Source organism: Aulonocara sp. 'chitande type north' Nkhata Bay, linkage group LG11 (assembly GCF_057382095.1).
Source record: "Aulonocara sp. 'chitande type north' Nkhata Bay isolate Kocher_YH1m ecotype deep benthic linkage group LG11, A_spYH_male_GT1.1, whole genome shotgun sequence".
In the NCBI taxonomy this organism is placed as follows: Eukaryota; Metazoa; Chordata; class Actinopteri; order Cichliformes; family Cichlidae; genus Aulonocara; species Aulonocara sp. 'chitande type north' Nkhata Bay.
The window spans coordinates 14,079,113-14,099,317 of record NC_141354.1 but is presented as its reverse complement, the minus strand read 5'-3'; the positions used below and the strand labels follow the sequence as shown (position 1 = coordinate 14,099,317).

At 44.3% G+C, this 20,205-nt stretch overlaps 1 protein-coding gene across 2 annotated transcripts in view; it reads right to left on the bottom strand.

Annotated features, from left to right (window-relative positions):
• The window catches only part of LOC147318643 (steryl-sulfatase-like), a 44,444-nt gene that overhangs the window by 341 nt on the left and 23,898 nt on the right, over positions 1-20,205 (bottom strand). The window contains exons 6-11 of one of the 2 annotated variants that reach the window (XM_086310689.1): positions 16,767-17,172; positions 16,550-16,686; positions 14,392-14,529; positions 13,963-14,122; positions 13,617-13,738; positions 9,369-9,630 (exon numbers count right to left, since the gene is read on the bottom strand). In XM_086310689.1, coding sequence (XP_086166815.1) covers positions 9,369-9,630; positions 13,617-13,738; positions 13,963-14,122; positions 14,392-14,529; positions 16,550-16,686; positions 16,767-17,172 — 1,225 coding nt within the window. Of the gene's footprint in view, positions 1-9,156; positions 9,631-13,616; positions 13,739-13,962; positions 14,123-14,391; positions 14,530-16,549; positions 16,687-16,766; positions 17,173-20,205 lie in introns of those variants that run through there. The other variant, XM_086310688.1, reaches the window with a different exon arrangement.

The window sequence follows — 20,205 nt, the reverse complement described above, 5'->3', positions numbered from 1 at the left end:
TTTCCTTTTAAGCCACAGGCAGCCGTTAGTACGAGGCAAAGTGCCAGTTCAAAGTTGCTTTTCCCCATATCTGCTCCTGTTTGGACAACAAGCCACACAGATCAGTTTTCAGAGATTGTATTTGCTGTCAGTCAGTTTATGATGTGATCCGTGGCTGCTGAACAGCAATCACCCTGCTTTTATAGCAACCAGCTATGTGATCAGTGCCACCTACACACACCTCAACATCCAGCTTACCAATAGGAACTCTGCACAATTTCAAATACAATTCAAATGGCCCTGTTGTTGTACTCTCCTGTTGTCACCTTTGACTTTGTTCTTAAAGATGCTTTCCTTTACAACTCAAATTCTACTGTGACACTATATGTTTTTAGTTATTTGATTAATGCTAGTTTTATTGATGTTTGTACCAATCTTGCAGGTATTCTAGTGTGATCATTGCATACCAGTGAAGCGGTCTGCATTTGCATGAGTTTTCTGAGGTTTCTCCTGTTTCCCTCACAGTACACAGACAGAAAGGTTAAGTTGATTGAAGGGTCTAAATTAGGGGTTATATGTAGAAGTGAGAGTATTTTTTTCTGTCTGTCTCTCTGTGATCAGTGATATTTATTCTTTTCTGCCCCCATATTCTACTACCTAATGAATTACCATTTCCCATCCCCAAGAAAGACTGAACTGGCATAGACAGCCTCAATGACTACAGGCCTATAGCCCTCATGTCTGTAATCATGAAGTGTTTCGAGCACATAGTGTCTCTGCACATCAGAGACTGTCTACCCCCCGTCCCTCGACCCCCACCAGTTTGCGTACAGACCAAATCGATCCACAGAGAATGCCACCACCATCACCCCTCACAGAGAGTTGAGCTATCTGGAGAGCAGGAAGAGCTACATGAGGATGCTTATTATGGATTACAGCTCAGCGTTCAACACCATAATACCAGAAATCCTCACAGCCAAATTGGACCACCTTCAGATCCTCCGTGATCCTCCTGGATCAAAGTTTTTCTTGCAAACCGGTCTAAATCAGTCCAACTCGGCCCCACCTCTCCCCCCACTGTCACTCAGCACCGGATCCCCTCAGGGCTGCGTTCTCAGCCCCCTGCTGTATGCCCTGTACACATATGACTGTACACCAACCCATCCAACCAACGTCTTTATCAAGTATGCCTATGACACCACTATAATTGGACTCTTCTCTGTTGAGATGAGACAGCGGACAGGGTGGAGAGAACTTGTCCCGCTTGTGCTCATAACCGGAAGCTGAACGTCCTTAAAAGAACTCATAATGGACTTCATGAGGCACAGACAGGTCCGCTCCACTCTCATTAGAGAGAGAGCATGCTCTCCTACTGCCTGGGTGTTTGGTACACAGTGGGCACTATTGAGAACAGGAAGGCTGCTCAACGGGTAATTAATACCGCCCCAAAAATAATTGGCTGCCCTCGGCCACCCCTGGAGGCCATCGCCAGATCCTCCTGTCTCAGAAAAACCAGGACCATCAAAGGTGAGCCCCTTGCACCTGACCCACCACCTGTTTGTGTCTCTGAGGCACCGACCCACATCTCCAGACAAACTAACAGCTTCTTCCCCTGGGCCATTCAAACCTTAAACAAACACTATGCCCCCACATTCACACTATGATGAGTGAATGTGGCCTAATCTCATTTGTTTCTAATGTAAGTAAATGGAAATCATGAGAAAAAAGTTAAATAAACACACAAAGTACAACCAGTGGAGTAAAAGGCTCTGTTCCTCTGTGTCTTAAAGTTTTAAAGAGAGAAAGGAGAAAGTAAAAGAGCAAAGCTATAGACCCACAGCCTCATGGGTTCCAAGATTTAGCAAAACTGTTCAGATGTAACTAAGTGAAAAAGACTTTTACTTTATTTTTCAAAAAGTTTAAAAATTGATCTATTAAGATAAAATAGTTGCTTTTGTGCGGCCCCTTTTTTCTGAAATATTCAACAGACTCACGACAAAGACGACTGGCAAACATGTGCAGGGAAAATCCACCAATGATCATCATGAATTCAGTTCAAGTCAGTTTATGTAGCTGATTTATGACGTGCAGAAGTCCACCCAGGGATGTGCATCATGAACAGTCCTGAATAGTACAGAACCTGAATGTTGTATCGTCAGTTAAACATTATTAGTAACAGAGATCTGTGAAGATCTGCTGCAAACACAGAGGTCATCCTACTGTCTGCTGTAATCAGTCAACTTTTATTCTTACCTTTAACAACAAAGTCTTCAACACTAATGTCAACAGACAAACATGACCTGAGTCACCAGGACAGGCTTGAGTTTGTGTTTGAGTTCTTACTGAAACGATTCAGGATTGTTTTGCATTTTAAACTTGTAACATCTAAATTTGATTTCGACACACACACACACACACACACATATCTCACTTGTGCGTATTGTGTTATTATGTAAGCTCACCTGCTGCTTGTGGTAATAAGGCTCATTTAAAGCTTGCGCCTGCGGCAAAGAAACCCCGGCTTATGTTTTTCTCCCTAATGTTGAGTCTCGTAATGAACTACAGTAGGGGACTGCTGTGTGGACGGAGGCCAGCTGAAGGAGCTCATTTGTTAGTGTAATCATTCAGCTGTTGACTTCAGTGTATGGGACTGAAAAGCTGTTGTTCACACCTGCAATGTGTTATTTGTGTGATAAGCCGTTCAGATCCACTGGAAAGCAGAGAATGCTTTTCAGCTCCTGGAAGTTTTTCATCTGCGAGCTGCACTGTCCTCTGGTCCTAAACGAATGCAGTGGAAACTGATTCTACAAAGGCCCAAAGAGGATGGAGGTCTAGTATTTATGCAATCCAGGAACATCCGTGCCCTTTGTGCTGTTCTGTCCACAGTTATTTGGGGAAATGGGATTCTGGGCTGTAACCACAATACTGCAGTAGAAGCTCCCGCTGTGCCCCGGGGCTGCTGGGAGATCCATTCGGCAGATATGATTGGTACCTTTGCACAGGCTAATAAACAACTCCACAAGCTGCAAAGATTTCTTTGTTACCCTCGCCTGCACGCTGAAGAAATAAGCAAAACATAACGGCTATTTCCTGATTGTTTTCTACACTGTACTATCTGAGCATGAAGGAGCGTGACATGTATTAAAGTATATGGCCTAAACTGAGGGCGAATCAGGATGCGTGATATCCCTGTGTTCTCAACAGACAGTCTGTTATCACGAGCTCTGATGTGACTTACAGTCTGCAGTCCTCATCATAGTCAGCCTGTCCACGTTCCCTCAAAGCAAAGAGCTCACGTCACTGCTGAAACACACCAGGCTACAGGTCTGTTAGCGATGCTGAGGGTTGATTTTATTTTATTTTTTGCAGGCACATTCAGACAGTGTATCCAACTACAACAGGGCTGTCGAACTCCAGGCCTCGAGGGCCGGTGTCCTGCAGGTTTTAGGTGTCACCCTGGGTCAGCACACCTTGACCAAATGATTAGTTCATTACCAGGCCTCTGGAGAACTTCAGGACATGATGAGGAGGTCATTTAACCATTTGAATCAGCTGTGTTGGATCAAGGACACGTCTAAAACCTGCAGGGCACCGGCCCTCGAGGCCTGGAGTGTGGCCAGGGGCGTCACACTCCAGGCCTCGAGGGCCGGGTACTTCAGACCCAGCAACACACTCAGACAATAACTAGAACTGAAGAAGCTTCTCGGATGAGAGGTGAAACGTCTTCAAGCAACTCAAAGAAGTCCAGACGCTTTTCTTTCCACGCTGTGGGCAGGTTTTATGCCTGAAACACACTGAACACATTTACAGGTCACATGCCCCGATGCTCAGCCCCAGACTAAGCTTTCATTGGTTGTTTGTTCACACGCTCACATTCTGTGCAGTTTAGGCTGATTTCTTTGGATATTGATGAGTTCAAATTAACTTTTTTCCTCAGCTCTGAGGAATGAATAGATACTGCTGTTCTCTGATCTCTCACTCCACTACCACCAGTGCCAGATATGATCACAGAGGTCCTGCGACTGTCATCAGCCACAGACGCACTGTTCATGGAGCTTTTCAGAGAAGTCAGGCTTGAACCTGTTACGGTGCTGCACAAAATGATATTTTTCAGCCGTACATCTAAATGTGGTTCCAATAAGTTTATTTGAATTTCGAGCTCCAGTGACTGAACCTGAACTGGAACACACACACACACAGTAACTGATGGTTAAAAAGACGCTAGGGCAGGTCCTGACTTAAACACAGGGTGGTGGGGTGTGGAAAAGGGCTCAGGTAAGACTGGCTGCAGGGGCCCGGGAGCCCCGCCCCTCCCTGAGCATAGTTCTGCTGCAGGTTACTTCCTGTTAAAAGGGTGTTTTTCCTTCCCACTATTGTAGAGTGCTTGCTCACAAGACATTTATAGTTTTCACTGTAATTATAAAGCACCACTGACACCATCAGTGAACTGGTGCTATAGATGGGTCTTCTCTGGGAAAATAACCCAAACGGCAGCAACATGGCTCTCTTCCTGGTCCTGCTGAAGGTTGTCACTGTCCCCCTGGCTGAGGTCAGCGTTATCTTGGATTCCAAAAGGTTTCATGCCATCCCACAGAGGTCGATTATCTTGTTAACAATTTCACTTCTTTACTACATACGAATCTGCTCCTCTGAAAAAGAAATTCTCACATCAGAGGTATAACTTTCAAACACTCACCTGAAAGCAGATGACTCGTAAGCTGGAGAGTCACAAATTTAGAGGATCATCATTTAGCCTGGAGAAATAGTTTGCTGCTTTATAAGAAAGCCCTCCGCAAAGCCAGAACATCTTACTATTCATCACTGATTGAAGAAAATAAGAACAACCACAGGTTTCTCTTCAGCACTGTAGCCAGGCTGACAAATAGTCAGAGCTCTGTTGAGCCAACCATCCCTTTAACGTTAACTAGTAATGACTTCATGAACTTCTTCACAAATAACATTTTAATCATTAGAGGAAAAATGACCAGTAATCATCCCGCAGATGTAATATTATCTACAGCTACTCTTAGTACCATTGATGTTAAGTTAGACTCTTTTTCTCTAATTGATCTTTCTGAGTTAACTTCAATAATTACTTCCTCCAAACCATCAACGTGTCTTTTAGACCCCATTCCTACAAAACTGCTCAAAGAAGTCCTGCCATTAATTAATGCTTCGATCTTAAATATGATCAACCTATCTCTAATAATCAGCTATGTACCACAGGCCTTCAAGCTGGCTGTAGTTAAACCTTTACTCAAAAAGCATCTCTAGACCCAGCAGTCTTAGCTAATTATAGGCCAATCTCCAACCTTCCTTTCATATCAAACATCCTTGAAAGAGTGGTTGTCAAACAGCTAACAGATCATCTGCAGAGGAATGGTTTATTTGAAGAGTTTCAGTCAGGTTTCAGAGCTCATCACAGCACAGAAACAGCTTTAGTGAAGGTTACAAATGATCTTCTTATGGCCTCTGACAGTGGACTCATCTCTGTGCTTGTCCTGCTAGACCTTAGTGCAGCATTCGATACTGTCGACCATAATATCCTATTAGAGCGATTAGAACATGCTGTAGGTATTACAGGTACTGCACTGCAGTGGTTTGTATCATATCTATCTAATAGACTCCAGTTTGTTCATGTAAATGGAGAGTCCTCTTCACTAGGGGTGCAACGATATTCGTATCGATATTGAACCGTTCGATACAGTGCTTTCGGTTCGGTACGCATATGTATCGAACAATACAACATTTGTAATTTATTTTATCAATTTTCCTTCTGACGATGCTGTCTGTGTTGAGCGCTCAGTGAATCTGTGTTCGACTACTCCGCCTAGGCTGCACTGTCGAGCGCAGATCCACTGAGCGCTCAACACAGACAGCATAGTCAGAAGGAAGAGCGCAGGGCAAGCTAGCGAGACAGAAGTTAAGCTCTACTTGCAACAGGCAAATTGAACCTCATTCAGATCTGGCGTTTGGAATTATTTTGGTTTTCATGTGACGTATGACCCTGAAGGTAAGCGAGTCATGGACTAAAGTAAAACAGTATGTTGGATGTGCCATGCAATGCTCAATTACATTGGTGTGAACTAGTGTGTTAGCGCAGTTAGCTCGTTAACGTGTTGGCCGTCTAGCCCCATGCACGGAGCGATCGGCGGTAGCTCGTTAACGGAGATTTGCCGTGTTGTGGCGTTAAGGTCATTTCAACGAGATTAACCTGAAAGCACTAGTGGGAACACAACGAATATGACTGCACATTTACGCCGACATCATCCTAGTGCAAAGACAAGTGGAAGCAGACAAAAAAAGCAAGCATGCTACTAACTTTAGCCGAGTCATTTAGACAGCTGTTAGCACATGATTCTCCTTATGCTGCTGAGAATATAGCCCAGAAGAAGCGGATAGTATAGCTTTTATTTTGGAAAGAGCCATTTCTCTGTAATAAACTCTCTTTTCCAAAGATGAGTGATTCCTCAATCAGATACAGGGCTCGCAATATCGCTAGCCTGACGTCCTGGAGCTAGCGATTTTTTTCAGTCGGGCTACCAAAATCTTTCTCTTCCCTGCCCGTCGGGCTATTGTAGGAAAAATATATGTCAATGCTTTTGCATTCTTTCAGAAATGTAGCTGGGTAATTATGTCATTGGCATCGGTGAGCCACTGTCAATATGTGACATATTGAAGTCGCGTTTGAATTTGCGCTTGTTTTTTTGCTTTCACTTTGCAATCGTGCGAACTGTGTATAGAGAGCGACAGCACTGATCTGTGAGTGATGATAATTTGTGCACCAATTCCTCTGACATCGTCTTATTAATCGTTAGCTTACTATGCAAACATGACAAGTGAAATCTCCCGCAGCTTACACATGTGAGAGGTTGATCGCGCAGAGAATCGCTGAGCTTATGTGAGTGAGCGTGTAAAAGCATTTCAGTTCTGCTGAGCCAAATAAGACAGGTCAGGGTGAAGAAGTGACAGCCAAAGAAAAGCTTACCACAAAACGGAGAAGTTATGACAAATCAGACTATAAGGCAAAAAGAAAGTGCAGCTTTATGGTTTCATGGACAAAAGAATTTCTGTGGCTGCGATATGATGAGCTAAATAACCAGGGCTGCACATAAGTGGTCCGCAGGTGCGCATTCGCTGTCAAAATAAAAAACACGCACAAGGGTTAGGGTTAAATTTAAAAACTGTACTTTTGAGTTAAAATATATATTTATAATTTTAATAAATGACAAGTTAAAAATGCATGAACATTTTTTTGTATCGAAAAAATATCGAACCGTGACACCAAAGTATCGAACCGAACCGAACCGTGAATTTTGTGTATCGTTGCACTCCTACTCTTCACACACTGAGGTTAATTATGGAGTTCCACAGGGTTCAGTGCTAGGACCAATTCTGTTTACATTATACATGCTTCCCTTAGGCAGTATCATCAGAAGACATAGCATACATTTTCACTGCTATGCAGATGACACCCAGCTCTATCTGTCTATGAAGCCAGATAACACACACCAATGAGTTAAACTGCAGGAATGTCTTAAAGACATAAAGACCTGGATGGCCGCTAACTTTCTGCTTCTTAATTCAGATAAAACTGAGGTTATTGTACTCGGCCCTGAAAATCTTAGAAATATGGTATCTAACCAGATTCTTACTCTGGATGGCATTACCTTGGCCTCCAGTAATGCTGTGAGGAACCTTGGAGTCATTTTTGACCAAGACATGTCCTTCAACGCACATATTAAACAAATATGTAAGACTGCGTTCTTCCATTTGCGCAACATCTTTAAAGTTAGAAATATCCTGTCTCAGAGAGACTCTGAAAAACTAGTTCATGCATTTATTACTTCCAGGCTGGACGACTGTAATTCATTATTATCAGGATGTCCAAAAAACTCACTGAAAAGCCTTCAGCTAATCCAAAAGGCTGCAGCAAGAGTCCTGACAGGGACTAGAAAGAGAGAGCATATTTCTCCTGTTTTGGCTTCCTATTAAATCCAGAATTCAAAATCCTGCTCCTCACATACAAGGTCTTAAATAATCAGGCCCCATCTTATCTTAATGACCTTGTAGTACCATATCACCCTATTAGAGCACTTCGCTCTCGCTCTGCAGGCCTACTTGTTGTTCCTAGAGTATTTAAAAGTAGAATGGGAGGCAGAGCCTTCAGTTTTCAGGCCCCTCTTCTGTGGAACCAGCTTCCAGTTTGGATTCAGGAGACAGACACTATCTCTACTTTCAAGATTAGGCTTCAAACTTTCCTTTTTGCTAAAGCATATAGTTAGGGCTGGACCAGGTGACCCTGAATCCTCCCTTAGTTATGCTGCAATAGGTGTAGGCTGCCGGGGGATTCCCATGATGCACTGGGAGTTTCTACTTCAGTCACAGTTGACATCATGTTCATACTCTGCATTCAATTATTAGTTATTATTAATCTCTGTCTCTCTTCCACAGCATGTCTTTATCCTGTCTTCCTTCTCTCACCCCAACCAATCACAGCAGATGGCCCCGCCCCTCCCTGAGCCTGGTTCTTTCTTCCTGTTAAAAGGGAGTTTTACCTTCTCACTGTCGCCAAAGTGCTGCTCATAGGGGGTCATCTGATTGTTGGGGTTTTGTTCTGTTTCGTTTTTGTTATTGTAGGGTCGACCTTACAGTATAAAGCGTCTTGAGACAAATGTTGTTGTGATTTGGTGCTGTATAAATAAAACTGAATTGAACTGTATACAAACATGTCAGACCACACTAGACTTTTGAAATCTAGCTGACTTTGTGTTTAAAGTCCAAACTGTTGCTCAGCTCACGGATGGTCACCATATTCTCTGGAAATTAGTTCAACCAAGACTGATTTTCTTTACCTCAGCTGCCTCAACTAAACCAGAAAATCAGTATCAGATCGTGGGTATCACAACATTTGTTAATCATTCATGACCCCCCCTTTGCAGCTCGTACTGTAGCTCTTAGACTTGTATAAGACGATTCTCTGAACTTTTATTGAGGTCTAAGTCTCATAATATATTTTCTGATTTGACAGCTGACAACTTTACTGTGTTAGTCGCTCAGCTTTGTTGTTATCCAGTCTATTGTATTTTATAATTGCCACCTGTGTGCTGACTAGATCTCTGAATGTGAGGCTTTTGTTACTACATCAAGTGAAATAAAATCAGTGCAACAGATGACTGCGCCCTGACAAAACAAAGGTTTAATCGTGGATTTGAGAAGTTCATATGAAGTGTCCATATTCAGATTAGTGTGACTCTAAACAGCAGCAAGGATCTTCCAGTGCCGCCTCCACAGAAGCTTACTGGTACAGCTGGCACTGACAGAGCTGCGTGACTGTGGAGCAGCAGGGCTGCAGCCAGGGCTTCCACATCAGGTTCGCGCGACTTAACTGGTTCTCCACTGGCTTCAGTGAGCGCCGATGCATCTTCACAGCTTCCTTCATTGTGGCCAGGACAAAGTGAAAGGCAGGCTCAGTGTCTGGGGTCAGCGGTGTGCTCTCTGATGGGTCCTTTGAGAGATCGAAGAGCAGAGGAGGATCGTGGAAGGTAACGTGCTCCGGCGTGCAAAAGCAGATATGTGTATGGAAACATCCCGTCTTGTTTTCTGGGTAGAAGTTTGGAGTGAAGTAAAAAGCTTTCCACACCGAGCTACCTGAGAACGATAAATGAAAGCACTCAGTGCCACTTTCCCTCCATGAAGCAGGGTGTTGAAGTGCAGACTTTCAGCCTTAAATGTAAGACTTTTACAAACCAAAGGAAGCACAACATTTATACATTTTCAGATGCATTAATTCAACAAACTAACAATTTTATTTTAATGCTTGGATGAAAATCTGTTGTAGAAAATGACCAGCTGGAGTCTAAAACCCATGGACATCAACAAATGCAGCATTTCTTCCTGAGAGACGCTCCGTCAGGCATTTACTGCATCCACCTTCAGTTTGTGGATCCTTCTGGTTATCAACTGAAAAGCTGCTCTGCAAGATTTCGATCAGGTTTCTGCAGCATTTGTCTGAATCTGAGCAGAGTACAGCCCTGTGCACGTCACAGCTCACCCTAATAAAGCTAACATTAGCTTCATCGTGTTTGGGCCTCTTATTCAAAATTACAGCGAGAAGCTATAAACTGTTAATTCAATATTCTCTCCATGGACGCCCCTCTCTGCCTTACTGCTGCTGTCCCAAAGTGTTAAAAATAGCTTTGCAAAGTCATGTTTTCCAGACTCATACATGTTAATGACTTTGGTTCTTATCTGTTCTAGAGTGTATTTTGTGTCATGATGTGCAACTTTTTGAGATCTTTTATCCTCCTTGATTCATCAGGTCACACAGTATCCAGTTAAACTCAGCTTTCCATAAAAATGGATTCATCACAGTCAGTTGCTGATTTGACATGAGGGGGGGGATTACTTGAATAGCTATGGCCACGTAGGTTTAGTTTCTTTCTCCTAAATCATCATTTGGAAACTGCATTTTGTATTTACTTTGTCTTTGTCTAATATAAAATTTGTTTGATGATCTGGGATGTGGCAAATGCACAGCACTGTATATCTGATACATTTGATGAGGGAATAACCTCGCATGGTCATGAAACTGCTTGTCATTGAACTACCTAATTCATTTTAGATCTCTGCATGAAAGTGGCTGTAATTCAGTTAATGCATGTTTGTAAAACCCCTTAAATGAAAGCTGAAATACTTCAGTCACATATGGTTTGAAAACTACAAAAAAATGATGTCTTTGTCCAACAAGTTATGGACCTAACTGTAGATGACCAGCCTACTGGATCTCTGCAGAAGCCACATGTTATCAAAAGGTTGATGAACAGAATCAACCTTTTGTAAAGTGTGTAATGTATGTTTTGTCAAATAATATCAAAGAGAAACACATTTTCCATTTGCCTTTTTTCATGACCTGATATGGTACATTACAAAATTACACCCTGCACAGGCCGCCACTCGGTCGCAGAGCTAACACTTACAGGCAGACAGCCGTTCACACTCACAATCACACCTATTCACAATTTAGAATAATCAGTTAACCTCACACTCTGCACACAGTGCTAACAACTAGCTGTTCGATATAACCATATATATCGATGACGATATAAAAGCGTCTATCGTTTGTTTCATGGTGTCGCAAAATAAACTGTTTACAGCAATATTTTTCATTGTTTTTCATCGTGGCTCCGCTGTCCGCTTGTTTGTTTTCCACATAAACCTTTCACAATAAAGCTCAAGATCCTTTTGAGACTTTTCAAAATAAACTGAATCACGTGAAAGAGCATGCAGAGAGTTTACGGATGAGAAGCAAAAAAAGAGCCGTCAGGTGCTAAAAAATAAAGCTTAGACTCAAATTTTGAGAGAAAACGGCGCCGTTACAACTTATGTCTAAAAATGTATCGTTTCATGCATCGGTTAAAACACTCGACTCCAGCTACATGACGCGCAGCTGGAAACACTAAACGCAAGTCGAGCTGCCTGAGATTCACAGAATTTACAGAAAATGTTACATTTTTGTGATTTATATCGTTGTCAGGACGATAAATGTCTGAGATTTTTGTCATATCGCACAGCCCTACTAACAACTGCACCACGGTGCTGCCCCTGGATCTAGTTCAGCTAAATGAGCAGTTGCTACAATACACCTGGGATTGTAGTTGGTCAGTTTCCTCATTTGTTGAAAGCTCTGGTCAAACATTTCCTGCAGAAGGCTTAAAGAGCCTTCTAGAAGCTCGGACGGCCTCAGCCTGAGCTGAGTGTGAGAAATCTGCAGGAAACGTCTGAAGTTGTTTTCATCCATGCACTTGTATCATTTGGTCCATGTGACGGCTCACATCACCTGCTGGTTTCATGCTTTCACTTTTTAAATTTTAACTCCAAACACGAGTATGGGGCCATGGTATACTTATTATCCATAAACTCTATAATGTGTAGTAATATAGTATATGTTTCAGTGTGATACAGATCAGCAGTGGTCGGGCACTTTGGCCAAACTGCTGTCTTTAAAAGTGACCATAAATAGAAATGCAGCAGCATGCTCAGGTTTTCAAATGAGACCATTGCTGTTAATGAACTCCATTCTGTATTTTATTAACTTGGAAAAACTACATAAGTAACTGTGGAATCTGTGAAAGTGTGGACACCAAGTCATTCACGCTGCAGCCTGTAAACACTTTTGGTGGCAGTTAATAATATTAAGCTGCCACTCCTGCAGATCTCTTCAGCTGAGAGATCTTTTCAGACTGTCTTGCGGTGTCAGATCTCCCCTGAGACCTTCTCTGATATTCAGGCCAGGGGACTGTTACAAATATTTAAGTCTGCTTTGGATGATTGTTCTCTTGAGGAAGCCAGCCTCTTTTCATCTTTGTATGTTGACTTCAAATAGCACCAGGAATATGGCCTCAAATACCAGAGTTTGTATCTGTCTGGTACAAAGTGATCTTTGTCCTTTAGTTTGGTATGTTACATTTTAGTAGTTTATTAATCCATTTCAGAAGTGGCCAACCCGCGGCTCCTGAGCCGCATGCAGCTCTTTGCCTGGTTTCATGCAGCTCTTATATTGAAGTTTGTGGTTTTTTTAATCTGCGTGTTCGCTTCGTTTGAGTTTAAGGCAAGGCAAGGCAAGGGAAATTTATTTGTATAGCACAATTCAACAACAAGGTGATTCAAAGTGCTTTAACACTGTATTTTCATCAAATGCAAATGTGCGTGAGATGGAAATACCACAGTTTCCCAGTAGGTGCGAGTGTCATGATGGGTGTGACCCTGTGTTTGTGTTTGATTTATACTTGATTATTGCAAACAAAGCTTGGAGTTTCTGTTTCTGTGCCCTCCCCATGTTTCACGTTTGGTTCCACTGCATCATCCACAGGGAGCAACTCGCGTCTAAATCACTGAATTTAGACAACGTCATGAAGCCTGTGATGGAAATCATCAACTGCATCCACACACATGCACTTAACCACATGCAATTCAAGAATCTCATCGCTGAGCTGGACCCGAGGCTTCCAGGTGACCTGCTGCTGCACTGCACTGTGAGGTGGCTGTGATAAACCCAGGCACTCTCTTGCTTCTTTGAGCTTTTGGATGCCATAATAATAATAATAATAATGGATTGGATTTATATAGCGCTTTTCAAGGCACCCAAAGCGCTTTACAATGCCACTATTCATTCACTCTCACATTCACACACTGGTGGAGGCAGCTACAGGTGTAGCCACAGCTGCCCTGGGGGAGACTGACAGAAGCGAGGCTGCCATATGGCGCCATCGGCCCCTCTGGCCAACACCAGTAGGCGGTAGGGTAAAGTGTCTTGCCCAAGGACACAACGACCAGGACAGAGAGCCCGGGGATCGAACCGGCGACCTTCCGGTTACAGATACACTTCCCAACCCCCTGAGCCACGGTCGCCCATGAAACTGTTAATGGTAGAGAAGGACTATCCCGAGCTCTCGGACCTCAAGTGGATTATGGATCTGGTCTTTTTGGTCGACATGCTGTGTCACTTGGACAGACTGAACCTGACCCTGCAGGTTAGGTTAAAAATGCTGCCTGACCTGGTGCAAAGTGTGTTTGCACTTGTCAACAAACGGTAGAGGTTATCAATACGGCTTCATCTTTCTCTGTTGCACACTTACTGTTTTGGGGATGCCATCTGACAGCGTTCAAGTTGGCATTACAGTAGTGAAAGAGAAATTCATGCTTGGAACGTCCAGCTCTCCCCTGTAGCAAATCCATGAGGTCATGACCATCTATTTCCCTGCAGAAAGAAAGTGAACATGAATTACAATGGTGGCTGCAACTGATCAAAGCCTCTGGATTACCTTAACACCCCACTCTTCATTAGAAAACATGTTCCCTCTGCTCACATCCAGGATTCCCCTCACTGTGAATCGCTCTCACTGCCTCTCCTTTCTTTAAATGTGACCTAGATTTCAGGCTGACATAAGGAAGGAGCACAGTCTCACCGCTGTGCAGCCTCACCTGTCCTCTGGGACTGAAGCTCCACTCAGCTGCACCACAGTAGGAAACAGGTCCATGTTGCTGGTGGGCTCATCTATCTGTCTGCCACCAGGGATTTTCCCAGGCCAACGTAAAATTCCAGGGACCCTGATTCCTCCCTCCCAATTCGTGGACTTCCCTGCTGCTCGGTAAAAGAAAAAAAAAAGAACAAGAAGTCATGAAAATAATTCTCATCCGGCTACCAATTAAGCCTAAATGATAGCACTGCACCAAATCCCCACTGAGCCGTCTGCACAGGTGGTACTGTCATTGTCTACATTTGCTCTGCCGGTGGCTGCAATTATAATTATTAACTAAATGGTAAAATCCTGCTGATGTATACAGGCAGAAAGGTCTTCAGCTTTAAGCATTACAACCAAGAACAGTTTTCCGTTTTTCTTCTCGGTGTACCTTTATATATTCCGTTCGATCCCCCGTGGACATCGCCTCTGGCAGAGATTTCCTCCAGATGAGCCCCTTGATCTGAAGTCAAGTAAACAAGAGTTTTTCCTCTCAAGCTGAGTCTGTCCAGCGTCTCCATGAGCTGACCTGAGAATACACACAGTGCAAACTCCAGTCTGTAATTATTTGGAAACATTTTTCCGTTTGAGTATGAATAACAGAACGAGAAAGAGAAACTGTAAAACAACACATGTGTTAAAGCTGCCAGGCAGGAGGAAAAGAGGAAGACCTCAGAGGAGGTTCGTGTTTGTCGTCAATGATGTCAAGCAGGAGAGTGGGTGTGACAGAGGCAGAGGGACAGAGCGGGATGGATGCAGATGAACTGTGGTGACCCCTAAACGGAGCAGCTTAAAGAAGGAGGAAAAATACATCTTCTATATTAGATTGGTCAAAGTAGGCATCAGTGCTCGCTGGCTGCTCTGCTTTCTTTCTGTGCCTCTCTCCTCTATCTGTGCACGTGTGTTTGTGTCCTCATCTCATCAAGGCCACTCTTCACTGGACCGTTCAACAACACAATGAGTTAAACCTTCTGTGTTTGTGGTGCCTCTGACATCCTCGAACACTAAGTGTGTTTCTTCTGTACATTTCCCTGGATTCCCCTCCTTGGTGTGTGGTGGGTCGAACCCTGAGATGGACGGTTTTACATGGGTTCTCTTCCCCCCGGACCCCTGGACCACTATTCCACTATTTGCATTGTGTCTTTGTGCAAATATACTTTCGCTGTAAACAAACACACTGAACTTTGATCTCCTGAGTCCAGCGTGCCCATCAGCCTTGACACAGGGATTGTATTGATCATGTCCATCATTACTACTGGACATTAACTTTTTTCAGTCGCCAAAAACAGTTCAGTTCAACTTTATTTATACATCGCCAAATCAAAACAACTGTCACTTCAAGGGGCTTTATTTTTAGACCCTAATATAGAGAAAAACTGTTGGCTTTGAGAGTGCTGACGGAGAAGTAATGACTATTATAATTGTAATGACAGAGAGACCTATTAACACATAGTGAGTGAAGAAGAAACTCCCAGAGCATCATGGGAATCCCTGGCAGCCTACACCTGTTGCAGCATCACTAAGGGAGGATTCAGGGTCACCTGGTCCAGCCCTAACTATATGCTTTAGCAAAAAGGAAAGTTTGAAGCCTAATCTTAAAAGTAGAGATAGTGTCTGTCTCCTGAATCCAAAGTGGAAGCTGGTTCCACAGAAGAGGGGCCTGAAAACTGAAGGCTCTGCCTCCCATTCTACTGTTAAATACTCTAGGAACAACAAGTAGGCCTGCAGAGCGAGAGCGAAGTGCTCTAATAGGGTGATATGGTACTACAAGGTCATTAAGATAAGATGGGGCCTGATTATTTAAGACCGTGTATGTGAGGAGCAGGATTTTGAATTCTGGATTTAACAGGAAGCCAATGAAGGGAAGCCAAGACAGGAGAAATCTGCTCTCTCTTTCGAGTCCCTGTCAGTGCAGTAGTTATGCTGTAATAGTTGTTGATGATGATGCAGTTCTTCACTCCTATTTATACTCCTCTATACACCAGTATTGCATTTAATATTTAGTAATCCTTACCCCAATCTAGTCGGCTCAGATGGTTGAGCTTCCTGAGCCTGGCTCTGCTGGAGGTTTTCTTTTAAAAAGGTGTTTTTCTTCCCACTGTCGCCACGTGAGACTCATAGCGATTTGTCTGATTAGGGCTTCTCCCTGACATGCAGTATACTAAGGTCAGGTCATGATAAACACTACAAAGCACAGTGAGATCAGTTCTCCATCCACAAGGTTTTAAGTGGATCTCCTCACATCTTCCATCTCGCCTCACTCACTGGTTCTTCTCTCCTCTGCAGCAGCAGGTGAAGCTGGGGGGGTTTCACAGAGCCTACCCTCCTAACATGATAAGATCGTGACAAGATGTAATTGCTATGACTACACACTTATCTTCTGTTCCCACTTTAATGATTATTCCTGAAGGCTCTTTCTTTCTTAGTGTCATTTGACTGAACTGGGCAAAGAGGAGAGGTCGGAAGCTTCTGGGCTTTTTTTACTGGATTTGAAAGAACTGACAGACATAGAAAAGCAGCTTTTCCTTTAAACAGACAGAATGACCTACCCACACTCCAGTCCACCTCCTGCACAGCGTCCCCGTAGATACCATGGCGGCTCGTTCCTCTGAAAGCTGCTGAAGCAAAGATGGCTGTGTGGACTTGGAGGAAAGAGAAAAGGAGCAGGAAAGGCCTGTTTGAATTTCTGCAGAAACAAACAATGAATATGAAACATTGCAACAAGAGAGTTTTCAGATCCAGGTGAATCAGGAAAGCTTCACGTACCGCTCTATGAAGTCCACTGCCTTGTGGACCATCCTCTGTGTCATGTTTTCAGACTTATATGGCTGCTCCACAATGCTGTGGTCCCTCAGGAGAACACAGTTTAAGTATGGGACAACCATGATGAACGCTACTAGCAAACCAGTGACCAAAAGCAACAGAAACATCAAGCTCAGGATCGACCTTCTGCCGATGACCCCGCTGTAGTGCAGCACAACTGTAGTGAGCAAAACGATGCCCATTGTTCTGTATGGCAAATATTTATGGAACTGGAAAATGGTGCCATGTCCAGGCTGGCAGTCCCTCAGGTTAGTCAGAGGGATACCGAAGAAATAATTGAAGCCGTGGTTGTTAGGGTGGTGGCAGTGATCGTCACGGCTCTCACAGTTCAGGCCCAGGTGCCATTTTCCTGCAGACAAGAAGAAGAAACAAAAACTCAGAAAGTAGAAACCCGATTAAGCTCGAAGCCACAATAAGAGAGTAAACTGTACACGTCCTATAACAAACAAATCTCACTACGGTTACGGGTATAAATATTGACATCGGTGTGAGCTCTGTCACTTCATTTTTAGCTGCTAATAACGCTCAAAACTGTCTGCGATGAGCACACGAGACACTCAGCCAAAGACCTCTTTATTCAACTTGTCTGACATAACATTTAATGCTGTACTTAATAGACTGGCGCTTACATAGCACCTGCTGTCTGCATTCATACACCAGCTTTTTCTGTGCCTAAGCACTTTTACCCGCGTGTTCACACACTCACAGGCACTGGGGTCAACTCAGGGTTCAGCATCTACCTCAGGATACCTCAAGACAGAGCCTAGGGGATCTGGGGCATTCACCACCTCTCTCCTTAACCTGGCTTCAACCAGTCTTTCCCATAGTGTACTTCATGGTATGGCTCATCAGCATTAAAGCTCTGTAGTTACTACATCTGTGCACACCACCCTTGTTCTTCAAAACTCTCCATTCCTCAGGCATCTTCTCACTCTCTGTGACTGTTAAACAGTCAAAGGTCCACTGCCCTGTCTCCTACACATCTCCAACCAACCACCTTTTCACTCTTCATACACCTTCATAGCTGCCCTCACTTCCTCCTTTCTTAACCTCTGCACTTCCGCATTCAGCCATTCCATCCTATTTGCAAAATCCACACCAAATTCAAATTCAAATTTTATTTGTCACACACACACAACCATACACAGTATGACATGGGGGTGAAATGCTTGTAGCTGTACAATGCCCGACCATTAAATGACAGAAGAAAAGTTTTACAATATTTACAATTTACAGTTTACTACAAAAATTTACAAATTAACTTAGGAATTTACAGTAAAGAATGTGCAAATAGCAGAAGAGATTATAAAGATAAGGATTATAAATTATAGGAATTATAGGATTATAGGAAATGTGTGGTGGTGTGTGTGGTGACGTGTGTGAGAGTCCAGTCTTATAGTGACGTGTTTGGGAGAGTCCAGTCCTACACCTGGTTCAGGGCCCGAATAGCCTGGGGGAAGAAGCTCCTCCTCATTCTCTCTGTTTTGGCCTTAAGGGAGCGGAAGCGCTTCCCAGACCTCAACAGTGAGAAGAGTCCATTGTTGGGATGGGAGAGGTCCATCATAATCTTCCTAGCTTTGGACTTGCACCGCTTGGTGTAGATGGACAGCAGGTCAGGGAGCTCTGATTGAATGATGCTCTCGATGGTGCAGGAGTAGAAGTTCTTGAGCACCTTCAGTGGCAGATGGAAGTCTCTAAGTCTTCTGAGGAAGAAGAGACGCTGACGGGCTTTCTTAACCAGGGTGTTGATGTGACAGGACCATGACAGGTCCTGAGTGATGTGGACACCCAGGTATCGGAAACTGTCCACTCTCTCCACTGGCGTGCCACTGATGATGAGGGGTTTGTAATTCCTCGCCTGCTTTGTAGTGAAGTCCACGATCAGCTCCTTAGTCTTGCTGATGTTTAGGAGGAGGTTATTCTCCTGGCACCAGGTCTCCAGGTTCCTAATCTCCTCCAGATAGGCCGTCTCGATGTTGTCGGAGATCAGGCCCACAACAGCAGTGTCGTCAGCAAACTTGACAATGGAGGTGGTGTCGGATGTGGCTACACAGTCATAAGTGTACAGTGAGTACAGCAGGGGGCTTAAAACACAGCCCTGAGGCACTCCAGTGCTGAGTGAGATGGAGGGGGAGACTTGTTTTCCTACCCTCACTGATTGGGGTCTGTCTGTGAGGAAGTTGAGGATCCACTGACACAGTGATGAGCTGAGTCCTAGATCTGTCAACTTGGTGAAAAGCTTAGAGGGAATTATTGTGTTGAATGCTGAACTGTAGTCCACGAACAGCATCCTAACATAATTCCCTCTGCCAGTGTCCAGGTGACTCAGGGATGTGTGGAGCAGGTGAGATATGGCATCGTCTGTGGAACGATTAGTCCGGTAAGCAAACTGAAGTGAGTCGATGGTGGGAGGAAGTGAAGAAGTGATGTGATCTCTCATCAGTCTTTCAAAACACTTCATCACAATTGAAGTCAGTGCTACTGGACGGTAGTCATTGTGGCAAGCGGGCTGTTGTTTCTTTGGAGGTTGAAGATCTCCGTGAACACCGGTGCTAGTTGATCAGCGCAGGCTCTAAGGACCCGGCCAGGGATTGCATCTGGTCCTGCTGCCTTCCTGGTGTTCACCCTCCTGAAGGTGTTCCTCACGGCATGCTCTGTGATGACGAAAGCATTTTCTTCACTGGTGCACTCCGAGCGCGCGCAGCCGTTTGTTGTTTTAATTGCTGCGGCGTCGAAGCGAGCATAAAACGTGTTCAGCTCATCAGCCAGTGAAGCATCGGCATTCATCATTGAAGAAGCTGGTCGTTTATAGTCCGTTATAGTCCGCAGTCCTTTCCACAGGCTCCTAGAGTCGCACTGTCGTAGCTGTGACTCTAGTTTTTCCCCGTAGCTCCGCTTTGCCTTTCGGACCGCGCTGCGCACGTTGTAGGACGCAGCCTTGTATAAGTCCATATTACCGGAGACAAGCCCTTCATTGTAGGCAGCGGTGCGTGATCTCAGAGCGTCGCGGATGTTTTTATCCACCCACGGCTTCTGGTTGGGAAACGTTCGGATGATAGTTCTTTCTGCTGTGTCGTCCGCTAGTTTCCCGATAAATCCCACAACCGCTTCCGTAAACATGTTGATGTCATCAGAGCTGCGCCGAAACATGTCCCAGTCTGCGTCATCCAGTGCGTCCTGCAGCGCGGCCACCGATTGGTCCGTCCAGCGAGCGACCTCCCTCCTGATTGGTGGTTGCTGCTTTAGCCTTTGTTTGTAAGCAGGTATGAGGAAGATGGCGGAATGGTCCGATTTTCCAAATGCCGGCAGGGGTTGAGCCTTGTAACAGTTCTTGAACGGGGTGTAGCAGTGGTCTAATGTCCTCGTGCCCCGGGTGGGGCAG